Source organism: Monomorium pharaonis, chromosome 8 (assembly GCF_013373865.1).
Source record: "Monomorium pharaonis isolate MP-MQ-018 chromosome 8, ASM1337386v2, whole genome shotgun sequence".
In the NCBI taxonomy this organism is placed as follows: Eukaryota; Metazoa; Arthropoda; class Insecta; order Hymenoptera; family Formicidae; genus Monomorium; species Monomorium pharaonis.
The window spans coordinates 7,731,886-7,745,044 of record NC_050474.1 but is presented as its reverse complement, the minus strand read 5'-3'; the positions used below and the strand labels follow the sequence as shown (position 1 = coordinate 7,745,044).

At 38.3% G+C, this 13,159-nt stretch overlaps 2 protein-coding genes across 6 annotated transcripts; one reads left to right on the top strand and one right to left on the bottom strand.

Annotated features, from left to right (window-relative positions):
- Positions 1-87: 87 nt before the first annotated feature.
- Positions 88-2,001, bottom strand: LOC105834644 (mitochondrial transcription rescue factor 1). 5 transcript variants are annotated; one of them, XM_012677290.2, is made up of 5 exons: positions 1,966-2,001; positions 1,371-1,445; positions 618-754; positions 432-504; positions 88-333 (listed from the first exon to the last, which is right to left on the bottom strand). In XM_012677290.2, exons 1-5 carry the CDS (start codon positions 1,984-1,986, stop codon positions 148-150), a joined length of 492 nt encoding a protein of 163 aa, XP_012532744.1. In that variant the 5' UTR covers positions 1,987-2,001; the 3' UTR covers positions 88-147. The 5 variants fall into 5 exon arrangements, with proteins under 5 accessions (XP_012532744.1, XP_012532742.1, XP_012532743.1 ...); XM_012677288.3 differs by lacking the exon at positions 1,966-2,001 and adding an exon at positions 1,738-1,900 and having other exon boundaries at positions 884-1,445; XM_012677289.2 differs by lacking the exon at positions 1,966-2,001 and adding an exon at positions 1,593-1,727 and having other exon boundaries at positions 884-1,445.
- A 700-nt stretch (positions 2,002-2,701) lies between these two features.
- Positions 2,702-7,979, top strand: LOC118646829. Its single transcript, XM_036290558.1, has one exon. The coding sequence runs from the start codon at positions 6,264-6,266 to the stop codon at positions 7,935-7,937; it is 1,674 nt and encodes a 557-aa protein (XP_036146451.1). The 5' UTR covers positions 2,702-6,263; the 3' UTR covers positions 7,938-7,979.
- Positions 7,980-13,159: the final 5,180 nt, after the last annotated feature.

Genomic DNA, 13,159 nt, shown 5'->3' with positions numbered 1-13,159 from the left:
TATAAATCCGTAATGTATTTTTAAAAATGGAAATCCGATATACAGATAGTAACTAGTAAAAAATAAATGATTAAACTACTATGAGAATTATTCAATATAATGTTAATATCTTTATTATATATATTGCATACAATTATAACTAAAAAACTATACAGATATATAGTTCTCGTAATTTTCAATTAGCAAGTTTTTATCTACAGATAATTTAATTTGTATTTGAGTTTCATTTTTCATAGGGCTTATTGATAATATCACAATTCTGTTTATAACCAGCAACCTAGGATTATCCACATTTTGATGTAAAATTATGTCGATTTCGTCTCCTACTTTCACCTGTCATCACAATTATTCTATATATAATTATATACAAACACAATTTTATTGACATTTTCAAAATCATCTTAGTTTTATTACAAAAACAATACATTTACCTCTTTAGACTTTTTCAATACTTTGTTTCCATTTATGCGAAACCTACTCTCATAAAAGATCTCCTCGATTTTGCTAAAAACAAAACCATAAAATATAGGACATAAATAAAAGTATAAATTACATATAAAGCAACATTTAATAAATTAGATACACAAGTACATTAAACAAAACAAGATTAAGCATACTTGCGGCTCATTTTAAATGCAGTTTTGGAAACGAGATCTAATCGTAGAGAATTTGTCTTTATTTTCATTACTTTTGAACCTACAGGGGCTTCCTCATCATCATCTTCCTCTTCAGAGTCCTCATCTTTGTCTTTCTCCTGCAACATGTTTCAAAAGTAATATGTTTATCTATGCCCCTCAGAGAGAAGTAAAAGATAAAAGTTAAATAAATTATATTAGTTAAAGAAGAACTGTATAAAATTAAGTAAATAAATTATATTAATTACAATGTCAGCAGCTTTCTTTCTGGACTTGAATCTTTTTGCTATATATAAATTACAATGCTTTTGAGGCCTGGCATTGACATTGCACAATGAGAAATCTGAGTGCAAGGAATCTCGCGAGCGATAAAGTAAACGTGCATTATTGCACATTGATCTCCTAATAATATTAACAATCACTCTAGACAGCATATTAATTTACTCGATTATAACCATCTACTTAACAGTTAAATTAGATAATCAGTTGGAAGTAAATGTTGTTTAATCCGCTTAAGTATCATTAAAAATATACTCAATCGATGTGTTCTTACGTAAAAAGAAGTTTGGTAAAAAAAAGGTATTTCTCTGTCTTACAAAGCAAAATATTAATCTGTATTAATTATTAAAATTGAGGTTTAATTCAGGATAGAAAATTTATCATCGACGAAACGTGACCGTAACAGTCAGGCCCAGGAGTCTCCCATGCTTTTTTCCATGTGACCAGAGAGCACACCTGAGAGACAACAGTACGACACGGCTGACCGCTTGACGTTTGGTGAGCCTCGAACGCGATACGCTCTCTGTGGACCTGAAAATCATGCACATGAACTACGTAGCCAATGTGCACGTTTGAACGAGCGGATAACTCATAACTAGGCCGGTATTCATAGTCAGATCTTAAGTTCAAGAATTATCTCAAGTCTAGCTTCGAGCTTCGAGCCGATTTAAGACTTACTTAACCAATGAAATAACCACATTGACGTCTCAAGATCGTACTTAAGATGGATCTTGAATAAGATCGGTCTATGGACGAAATTCATAGACCGATCTTAAGTTCAAGAATTGTCTTAAGTCTAGATTCGAGCCGACTTGAGACTTACTTAACCAATGAAATAACAACATTAACGTCTCAAACTTGTGCTTAAGATGGGTCTTGAATAATAGCAGTTTCGATTTGCTGACTCGACCCGACTCCGGGTCAATGGTCTGTTCCTTTTATCTTCATTTCTTGCACAGTTTATCACTTTTTTTTGCAGTGGAAAAGAACAAACCATTGACTCGGAGTCGGGTCGAGTCAGCAAATCAAAAATGCTATAAGATTCGAATACCGGCCTACGAATTCCGTTCATAATGTGCACAATTCGATCTGATTGCGTTCCATGCTATGTATATACACACGAAATGTGTCGGTAGCACAGAGTGAGTGTGATCCACTTGATGCTACAAACGTTTCAAAACATTCTATGATTGGCCAATTCGTAAAAATCTTTGTTTCGATTGATCAATCAAATGCTTCAAAGCATTTGTAGCATCAAGTGGACCGCAGCCTAAAGCCTAAATGATTTGAAAAATCGACTCTAACCACATTCAGTTTCAAATAGAGATTTCAACATTACCGACGAAGAAAGTACTACGCAGAGTGAATTAATCAATAGTAAATATTTTTTTTACTATGAAGACCCTGGCGGAAAAATTTTCTACAAAATTCTAAAAAACTACAAAAATTTACAAAATTGTTCCGATTCTAGCATTTTTCTGTGTGCACAATAACGATCGCGAGAGCGATCACTCAGTACGGATCCGCTTAGATTTAAGCGCGGAGTGACTGCTGCGCGCGAATCAGTGGAGCCGCAGGAAGGTCAGAGTCAGACGAGCACAAGGCGATAGAAAAAAAGATTACTTCAAGTGTTTTTATTCACAGGCACGCTTTATTCACTAGCGAACAAGTTTGGTTCACGAACCGAACGAATGCGAGGACGACGGATCGATTTCGGAACGGAGATCTTCTTGCGCACATTGCTTGCTGCCTGAGGTCTCCGCGACGGAAATCTTGCCGAGCGTCGGTTGAACGCCCTAACGGTACGGAAATCTTGTGCGCGAAAACGACGTAAAGCGCGAGGCAGACGTGCGAATCGCAACCGCACAAGATCAACGTCAAATCCTGGCACTAAACAGTCTGTAAGATCGATTCGTGAACCGAATTAACACAAAATAATAAAAAAAGGGGGTTAATTTAAATGGCTAATCGACCGATGGCGAAGCCGGAGTAATTAAGTCGAGACGCGGGGCTCGAGCTGAGTGTCACCGCGGACTTAAATTTGAGCACAACGAGATTCGCGTGAATTGGTTTGAAACGAGTGCTAGGCGAGCGAGAGCAGGCTCTAGACTGACTTTTGAGGGCCGCTACCCAGAGCGCGGAACATCCAGCCGTCCGCCTCGATCCCGTGAACGACAAGTGTCGATCCGACGACAAACAGCTAATCGGGCACGCGAAACACGCGTGCAAACGCGTCAGGTACAGACGATAGACGAAAAATAATTTGGTTTCTCGCCATCGAAATCGATCAGCGGGAGTTGGACTCGAGCAGCCGACCCGTACAGACGTAGTCCTCTCTCACTTCAGTTATATTTTAACAAAAGTTAGGCTATCAGCCTTATAAAGAATGTATATAAAGTAGTGGAAAGTATTAAATTAATGTACATAAGGGGTCGGCTTTAATATCAGAATACATTCCAACAAATTATAAAGGACAAAGAACAAGGGACGAAGGAAATTCAGCTGAGCACGTGCACAGCGTGCGAGTGGCACACACTGAATACATGATCGGCCATCTTATGGAAAACTACGCAGAAAGGAGAAAAATCAAGTAGAGAAAATCTATGGGAGAATTGAAGCTATCCGAATCAAAAATCTCAGGAAATTAGACCGCAAACCAATGTAAGATGTTAACCAGAATAATCTAGCCCTCAACTAAAGAAGGTAAGTCTGGAGGCTTAAACTGATAAGATTTTCGTATGCTCGTTTAGCATGGCGTAGTATGCTTTAATTTATTCTTTTTGATTCTATTTTCACTCATTGCTTTTGCTTCACACATTGAGCCTATAACTGTTGTCTTTTCAATTTTCACGTTCATATGAGAAGGGTTAATCCGCATTATAAATACTAAGAAAACGAAAGCATTATTAAAAAAAAAAAAAATTATTACAAAAAAAAATTATTCAATTTAACAGTGATAAATATGTGTGATATTAGCATGGCTTTCCTTTGTTGTAATTATTAGTACATTTTTAACCAATATTTGAAAATTAACAAATCTGTAAGCTGCATCCGCTTTGATAAATCGGTCTTTTTCATATATAAAAATATCAAAAAAAATATATATATATATAATTGATAAGAAAATAAAATACATATAGTAATAAAGGAAACTGATTGCAAATAATTTATTTGTTAAAATTTAACAAGTTAATATACATTAAAAAAAAAAATTTTTTCAAATAACTAGATCACTATAACTGTTTCTTCGATTTAGAAGAAATTCACTTTGTTTTTCACGATCACTGTACGTGAACTTTAGATACATAAATAAAAACAAGGTCAATATATATTTTGCTCTACAAATTTTCTCTAGATATGTGATACTGATATTTGCCAATTTATAAATATTCAACATCGATTATAAATTCTGAAGTACCTTATAGTTAGTATAATTCTTCAAAAAATAAAATAAAAAGAAATCTTAAAAAAAAAAGAGGAAGCAAACTGTTGTAGCAAGAATTATAACATATAATATAGTAATATATAGACTGATTGCTAGTTAGTTATCTTATTAGTTGAAAAGTATATATAATTAAAAAAAAAAATAAAAAAAAATTTTTTTTTCTTTGTACATATATAAATTATACATAAAAAAGGGGGGGGGAGAGAAATATAAAACCCTTAATTAGTTTTTCAAAAAAGTTCAAAAAACAAAAAATAATATAAATATATATATATAACAATAAATTGAATGAAAGGAATTATTATATTTATAGAAGAGGGTTATTAATTCCCCAAATTAATTACACAATTTGAATGATTTAAATATGTATTGGTCTTAATATAAGTTTGTATTGATATGTATCCAAATATATAAAGAAATATATGAATAAATGTTTTACACTTTATATAGGAAATACATTTCGCTTAACTATTGGTTGTTGGCTCGCTTTGCCTTTCACAACTCTCATGCATGAACCCTGTATATACAAACAAAATCAGGGCCAATGTTTGTCTTGTTTCCCGAGTTGCTCCATAATATACAAGATTCAGGAATTCCGGGAGACTTATCATGCGCTTGTGATTTTGGATCTATCTGACGATTAAAACAACAATCAATAATTACCATAAAAATAAAATAAAAAAAGGGAATTACTTAACAAGTATACATATCCAGTAATCAAAAGCAAATTTTAAACTTGCATATTCCAAAAGAAAAGGATATACCGTTAGAAAAAAAAAAAAAAGGTATATATAAATATAAGTAAACTGTAATATTTCTATGTCCATATTACCTGCTATGGTTTACTGATACTCGCTGAGAATTGTTCTTAATTGGAAAATTGTTGAGAAAAAAAAAAAGGAAGAAGGAAAAAGAAAAAATTATTTAAAATTAATTGCATAACTTTCTAATATCTGTAGAATTTTCCAGTTGAATCTCCAAGGATAGGCTTGGATAATTATATATTTTTGTTTAACGGGGATTTACTATAGCATTTGTATAAATGGATGACTAAAATTGGTATAGTAATAAATCATAGATCATATTTTAAGTGGGTTGTTCTCTAATATAAAATTATAGAAGAAAAGGCTGTGATCACCAAAGATAGGGTTAAAGAATAGTTTAGATAGGTATATAGTTATAGTTTAACGGGGAATTTACTCTGGCATTTGTACATATAGAATATAAAGATTTGTATAGTAAAAATCATATAGGGGGTTGCCATATAATAAAAAAATCACAGTAGAAAGAACGAGATCATCAAGGATTTATTTAAAGATTGGTTCGGATAATTATATATCTATTGTCTAACGGGGAACTTAATCTGGCATCTATATATAAAATATTAAGATTTATATAATAATAAATCATAGATCATATTCATAAGGGGGGTGCTCTCTAGTATAAAATTATAAAAGAAAAAGCTGTGATCACCAAGGATAGGGTTAAAGACTAGCTTAGATGGGTATATGGTTATAGTTTAATGGGGAATTTATTCTAGCATTTGTACATATAGATATAGAGATTAGTATAATAAAAATCACAAATTACATGAGTAAGGGGGTTGTTATTTAATAAAAATCATAGAAGAAAGAATCAAGATCATCAAGGAATTATTTAAGAACTGACTTGGATAATTATATATCTATTGGTTAATGGGGAACTCAATCTGGCATCTATATATAAAATATTAAATTTAGATAATAAAATATTACAATTCACATTTTTAAGATCTATATAACAAAAATCACGACTCACACTTTTAAGGGGATAATTAAAAAAAAAAAAAAAAAAAAAAAAAAATCATAAAGGAAAGGCTATCAAGAGAAGGTCCAATCAGCTAAATATATACAATATTTTCCCAAATGTCTAAGAGCAGCGCCAGACTAGCTAACAAGAAGGCCTCCTCAAGTCAGAAATCATCGGGTCCAGGAAGAGTAGATATGGAAATCCCCAAGAATCCAAAAAACAGAACTATATCTCCATCTATTAAAGAACACAATATAGGCACTGGTTCCCAGGATTACTCGGTATCTCAACAATCCCAACAATCTCTAGCCGAGATCTTCCCTACCGAATATGAGCGGGAAGTTATAGTTAATACAATCCTGGGACCTAATGACGTAATTAACCAAGATTCTCATGTTAACGTAGAGGAATCTGCAAGAATAAAATATATTAAAAATCAGCAGAACAATCGATATTCGGTTGAAAATGGAAGCTCATATCTAGTCTTTATAGAATCTCTAAGTGAGGACTCAGAAGAGAATATAGGTAATCTCCATCCAAATACTATAGGTCAGAAACTATACAAGAGAAAAATGGAATCCAAATACAAATATATATATGATAACATTCTTAACTTTAGTAGAAAAGGAAAAAAATTAATTAGCATAGAGTTTAGAACAATGAAGGAGGCAAATAAATTTCTAGACCATAAGGAGTTGATCCCAGAGAACTGGTTTGCTTACATCCCCAACTTTAAGATCTTCAGAACAGGAATTATTAAAGATGTTTCGATTGACCTTTCAGAAACAGAAATTCTGGAGGGGATAGAATTTCCTAATAATTCTTTCAAAATAACAAAGATCGAAAGACTAAAGTTTTTAGACCGAAGGAACAATAATTCTTTAAAACCATCAAATAGTGTTAAAATCACTTTTGAGACCAGTCTTCTGCCGGAATTTGTTTATATATATAGATACAAGCATAGGGTACTTCCATTCATTAATAAGCCAAGGAAATGCACTAAATTTTGTCGTTGGGGCCACTCAGATAGGATGTGCAGAGGGAAGGTAAGATGTTCCAGATGTGGAGAAGATCACCCCATAGAAGAATGTACCGAGGACACTTATAAATGTGTTAATTGTGGAGGCCCACATAGCCCCTTTGAGAGGTCATGTCCCTCCTTTCAATACCAAAATTTAATAGCACATGTGATGGCTTATGTAAACTGCTCGAATTTTAAGGCCAGAAGAATTTTAAAAAATAGAGATATTTCTGACATTTCACAAATTAGTCAGATGTTTAGATCCCAGGCTTATGCGGGATGGAATTCAAGATTGGAATTGGGAAGGTCCCATGGTCATAACGAAAACACGCATAGAGAGGATTCACTAGAGGGATTAAAAAGAGGCCCAACAAGAATATTTAGAGGAAATTACACTGAAAATGCACGTAAAAATCGAATCCCTGACCGCTCTGCTAGCAACATAACTAACATTCAAACGGCTCCTTCACAGGAATCATTAGGTTCACTCAATCGCCATAAAGACATTCGTGATAGGAGAGCTACACGTGTGGACTCGTTGATATCGTTAGCCGAATCTCATAACACAGCAGATGGACAGGGTTCTATTCCCTCACAGAGTCAATTGGCCTTACCACCTTCAGGGGTTCTACTTAATAATCAAGTAATTAATGTTGATGTTTTATTCTCGCATATCAATCGACTATTGTCTTCGGATAGCTCTAGGGAAGAAAAATGGAACGAATTTAACTATTATATGATTGCATCCAAACTCTTCAAAGAACCTTAATTTAATATTTTTTCTCTTGCAGACATACCAAAAAAAAAAAAAGAAAAAGAAATGGATATTAGAATACTACAGTGGAATGCTAGAGGTATCTCTGGGAAAAAACAGGAATTCTCAAATATGTTATTAAAGTATGATTTGATATGTTTGCAAGAGACATGGTTGCAACCTAAAATTAATTTTAACTTTAAAAATTTTTCCATATATAGATCAGATAGAGCTAATGGTAGACCGGGAGGAGGTACGGCTATTTTAATTAATAATTGTTAATGTTCAAATCTGCGCGCGATCCCTCATCTCGATACCCGAAACTACCACCGGGGCGCGGCGTTCAATGTCTAACTTCCGGTATCTTCTTCTCTTAGTCAGTCGTCGTCGTATACGCGCCGCGATACTTGCTTCTAACCTCTTATGTAAAGTTCCGTATAATCGAATAAAGATACATAGATATTCCAATTCAACCTCGTCATTAGAACATTCCCGGCCTCATACTCTAACAGGTTATGGGCCCAGAGTCACGCGTATAGGTAAAACTGCATGACGAAATCGCATACGTGGTGAAGTGTCGCCGAAACGTGATCGAGTGCATCGTCGAGAGTACCCCCGAAAGTGATCGAAACTACGAGAACAATGGCGTCGTCAAATGTGGTGAGAATCGAGCCATTGAGTAAAGATAATTTCGATACTTGGCGGATCCAAATGCAGGCCCTGCTGTTCAAAAACGATGGGTGGAAATACGCAAACGGCACAGCATTGAAACCAACGCTCATCGCGGGAAATGCGGAATCTATCGAGAAGGTACAAAGATGGGAAACAGAGGACGGCAAGGCGCGCGCCGATATCATATTAGCAATCAAACCGTCAGAATTACGCCAAGTCAAGGATTGCGGTACGGCTCATGAACTCTGGCAAAAGCTACATACGATATTCCAGTCATCGGGACCGGCGAGGAAGGCAACGCTGATAAAGCAGTTAACATATTACCATATGGATGAAGGCTCGGACGTTCGAGATCATCTATCGAAATTCTTTGAAACCGTCGATAAATTAGCCGAAATGGAGGTAAACATAAATCACGATTTACTGTCGGTAATGCTACTACACAGCCTTCCGCCATCTTTCGGGAATTTCCGATGCGCGATTGAATCGCGGGACACGCTACCCTCACCCGAAGCGTTGAGACTGAAAATAATCGAGGAAAGCGAATCTCGAAAGCATCAAAATCGAGACGGCACAGACAGCGCCATGCTCGTGAACAAGAGAAAGTTCGGAAAGGGAAGAAACGCTGCAAAAAGGACGAACAATGAAGAGAGAAAAAATCCAAAAGGCCCGTCGAAGGAAGAACCATTTAAGTACAAGTGCTTTAAGTGTAAGAAAGCAGGTCACAAAGCCGCCGACTGTCCGGATAACACGCGAGAAACGGACAAAGCCAGTGCTGCAGAAAATGTTATGCTGTGTGCAACAGTGATTTCGAGTTCGGTAAATGACAAACATAGTGCAGAAGCGCTTCGCGCCGGAAGCATAAAATCCAACGTATGGTGCGTCGATAGCGGCTGCACTGCTCACATGTGTGGGAATGAGGACAGCTTCGATGAATTAGCGGAGTCGACGGCGAAGAAAGTAAACCTCGCGAATGATGCTTCCGCGGACGTTGAAGGTGAAGGTTCGGTGACAATCTCGACGCGCATAAACAGTAAGAAGTTGAACGTAAAATTGAAAGACACGCTGCACATTCCAAAACTAAGAACGAACCTACTATCGGTCGGAAAAATTTGTGATCGCGGGTTTCGAGTAACTTTCGACAGCAAAAGCGCGACGATCGCGGACGCGGCGGGGAAGCCCATACTGAGAGCGGAAAGGAACCATGGTGGACTCTATCTTCTCAAAGCCTCGGAAGGAAACAGTGACGCTTGTGTAGCCAACGTTTCAGAAAAGACGCGGGAATCAACTCTGACAAAAATGTGGCATCGAAGGATGGGCCATTTGAATTTCCAAGACTTACGAAAGAGCATTCGAGACAAAGCCGTAACCGGAATAAATATTGAAGCGGGATCAGAGAAAATATTTTGTGAGGCCTGCGTTCAAGGAAAAATGGCGCGAACCCCTTTCCCCAAGAAATCCGAGCGAGTAACAGACGTGCTCGAAATTATCCACACAGACATCTGCGGACCGATGCGCACTGAGTCGCTTGGTAAATCAAGATACTTCATTACCTTCACGGATGACGCCTCTCGATGGTGTGAAGTAAAGTTCCTACGCGACAAGAGCGAGGCTCTGAGTGCATTTCAAGATTTTAAGGCATTCGTAGAAAATCACACTGGACGGCGTGTAAAATTCCTCCAATCAGACAATGGGAAGGAATATTGCAACGAAAGGTTCGACGAGTTCTTGCGAAAATGCGGCGTGGGTCGAAGACTCACAGTGACACATACGCCCGAACAAAATGGCGTCGCTGAGCGCAAGAATCGCACGCTGCTGGATGTGGCTCGCTGCCTGATGATTCAATCATCGTTACCACAATCACTTTGGGCCGAGGCAATCAACACGGCCAACTACATCAGAAATAGGTGCCCAACAAGCAGCTTGAATGGACGAACGCCATATGAAATGTGGAAAGGAGAGGTGCCCGATGTGACTCATATGCAGGAATTCGGACAGGAAGTTCTGACACTCAAACGAGAACCCGGACGGAACAAGCTTGAGACCAAATGCAGAAAAGGTCGATTCGTCGGATATTCAGATACGACAAAAGGATACAGGATATGGCTGCCGGAGGAAAGACGTGTGGAAGTGGCACGCGACGTAAAATTCTCAAATCCCGAGCTGACTCCAACCAAGACCAATGAATATGAAGATCTGATGAGAGATACGGATCTACAGACCGAGGATTTCGAAATACAAGCCAATGTGGACAGCCCCACAGCCCCAATCGAGTATATCGAAGATTTATCATTGCTGCCGAACAAAGAGGACAGCTGCCCGAGGGACGAGCAGGCTGCTATTCCAGAAGCTGAGGATCTTGACGACGAATCGGGACCAGAGAATGTCGAGCGAGGAGTCGCTACACGAGGCCGAGGACGACCACGTCTTCTAAGGACCGCACAAAGGGGGAGACCCCGAAAAATTTATAATGTTTCAGGTCAGGCGCATAATTCAGTGGACATCGCGAGGCTCACCGAGATCCCAGTCATGGATGCAATTCAAGGTCATGAGGCGGATGAGTGGCATGAGGCAATCGCGAATGAGCTGGAATCCATCATCAAAAACGAGACTTGGACACTAATCGAGCGGCCAACCGAGGAATCTGTCATCGGGAGTCGTGTTGTCCTACGAAACAAGAGGCGTGAAGACGGGACTCTCGAGCGTAGGAAGGCTCGAATCGTAGCCAAGGGATTCTCACAGCGGCCAGGCATTGACTACGAGGATACCTTCGCTCCCGTCGCCCGTGTGGAATCGATAAGGACTCTGATGGCAATCGCAGCTGAGAAGGGCATGATCGTCGAGCAATTGGACGTCACCACCGCCTACCTAAATGGAAGATTGAATGAACGTATACTGATGGAAGTTCCAAAACATATTTACAAGGGCCTAGAGTTACTGAGTGCAGACAAATCTAGAGATCCAAGTATTCGTGAAAAGGCGAAGAAGATGTTGTGCGAGCTACAACGAGGAGACAAGGTTTGTCTATTAAAAGGAGCGTTGTACGGACTCAAACAAGCTGCCAGATGTTGGAACGACCGTCTTAATCTTCTCCTGAACAAGTTCGGAGCGAGAAAGTCAAGCTCCGACCCATGTGTATTCCTTAAGGGTCATGGAAAGAATATACTGATTATAGTCACGTATGTGGACGACATACTCATGATATCAGCAAGCGTCAATGAGATCATCGTTTTCAAGAAATTTCTATCAAACAAGTTCGAGGTTAAGGATCTTGGAAGAGTAAGTCTCTGCCTGGGAATAGAATTTCATCAAGAGGATAATTGCATTCGAATGTCACAGAAGCGCTACATTCGTGATATTCTTGAAAGATTCGGAATGCTGGAAGCAAATACCGTATCTACTCCATTGGACCCAAATCAAAAATTGAAGCCTTGCCCAGAAGACGAATGGGATCCGGACGCATTCCCATACAGGGAGCTAATAGGCTCGCTGATGTATGTTGCAACCTGCACTAGACCTGACATTTCTTTTGCGACCAGTTACTTGAGTCAATTTAATACTTGTTACGACTCATCTCATTGGACGGCTGCAAAAAGAGTTTTGCGTTATTTAAAAGGATCTTTGAACACTGGTCTAGTCTACCATAAAGCTGGCATCCCTCTGAAAGGATACGTGGATTCAGATTGGGCTAACTGCCCCATCGACCGAAAGTCTTATACCGGATTCATATTCATTCTGGCCAATAATCCTATATGCTGGGAGTCAAGAAAACAACAGACCGTGGCGCTATCGTCCACGGAGGCCGAATACATGGCCTTGACCGAAGCCGCCAAACAATCCATTTATTTGAAACGATTCCTCAGTGAGCTGGAGTTCTGTAAGGAGCAAGAAACTCACTGTGTCATATACTGTGACAACATTGGAGCAATGCGGATCGCAGAAAACCCTGTATTCCACAACCGAACGAAGCACATTGACGTGAGACACCACTTCGTTCGCGAAGCGTTAATTCAAGAGAAACTGAGGCTTGAGCATATTTCCACCAACGAGATGGCATCCGATCTTCTCACCAAGAGTCTTCCTGCACCGAAGATGAAGAATTGCTTAAAATTACTCGGGCTATCGATCGAATAGATGTTGAAATCGAGCTATCGGATCGAGGGGGGGTGTTAATGTTCAAATCTGCGCGCGATCCCTCATCTCGATACCCGAAACTACCACCGGGGCGCGGCGTTCAATGTCTAACTTCCGGTATCTTCTTCTCTTAGTCAGTCGTCGTCGTATACGCGCCGCGATACTTGCTTCTAACCTCTTATGTAAAGTTCCGTATAATCGAATAAAGATACATAGATATTCCAATTCAACCTCGTCATTAGAACATTCCCGGCCTCATACTCTAACAATAATAAATATGATTCTATTGGCTTTAATTTGAGATTACCTGAGGATATAGGTTTTGAATATACGGCTACTTTGGTTAAATTTGACTTCTCGATCAAAAAAACAATCCTTATTTCATTATATAGGCCTCCTGATGTCAAGATGAATAATCGAAAATGGACCCA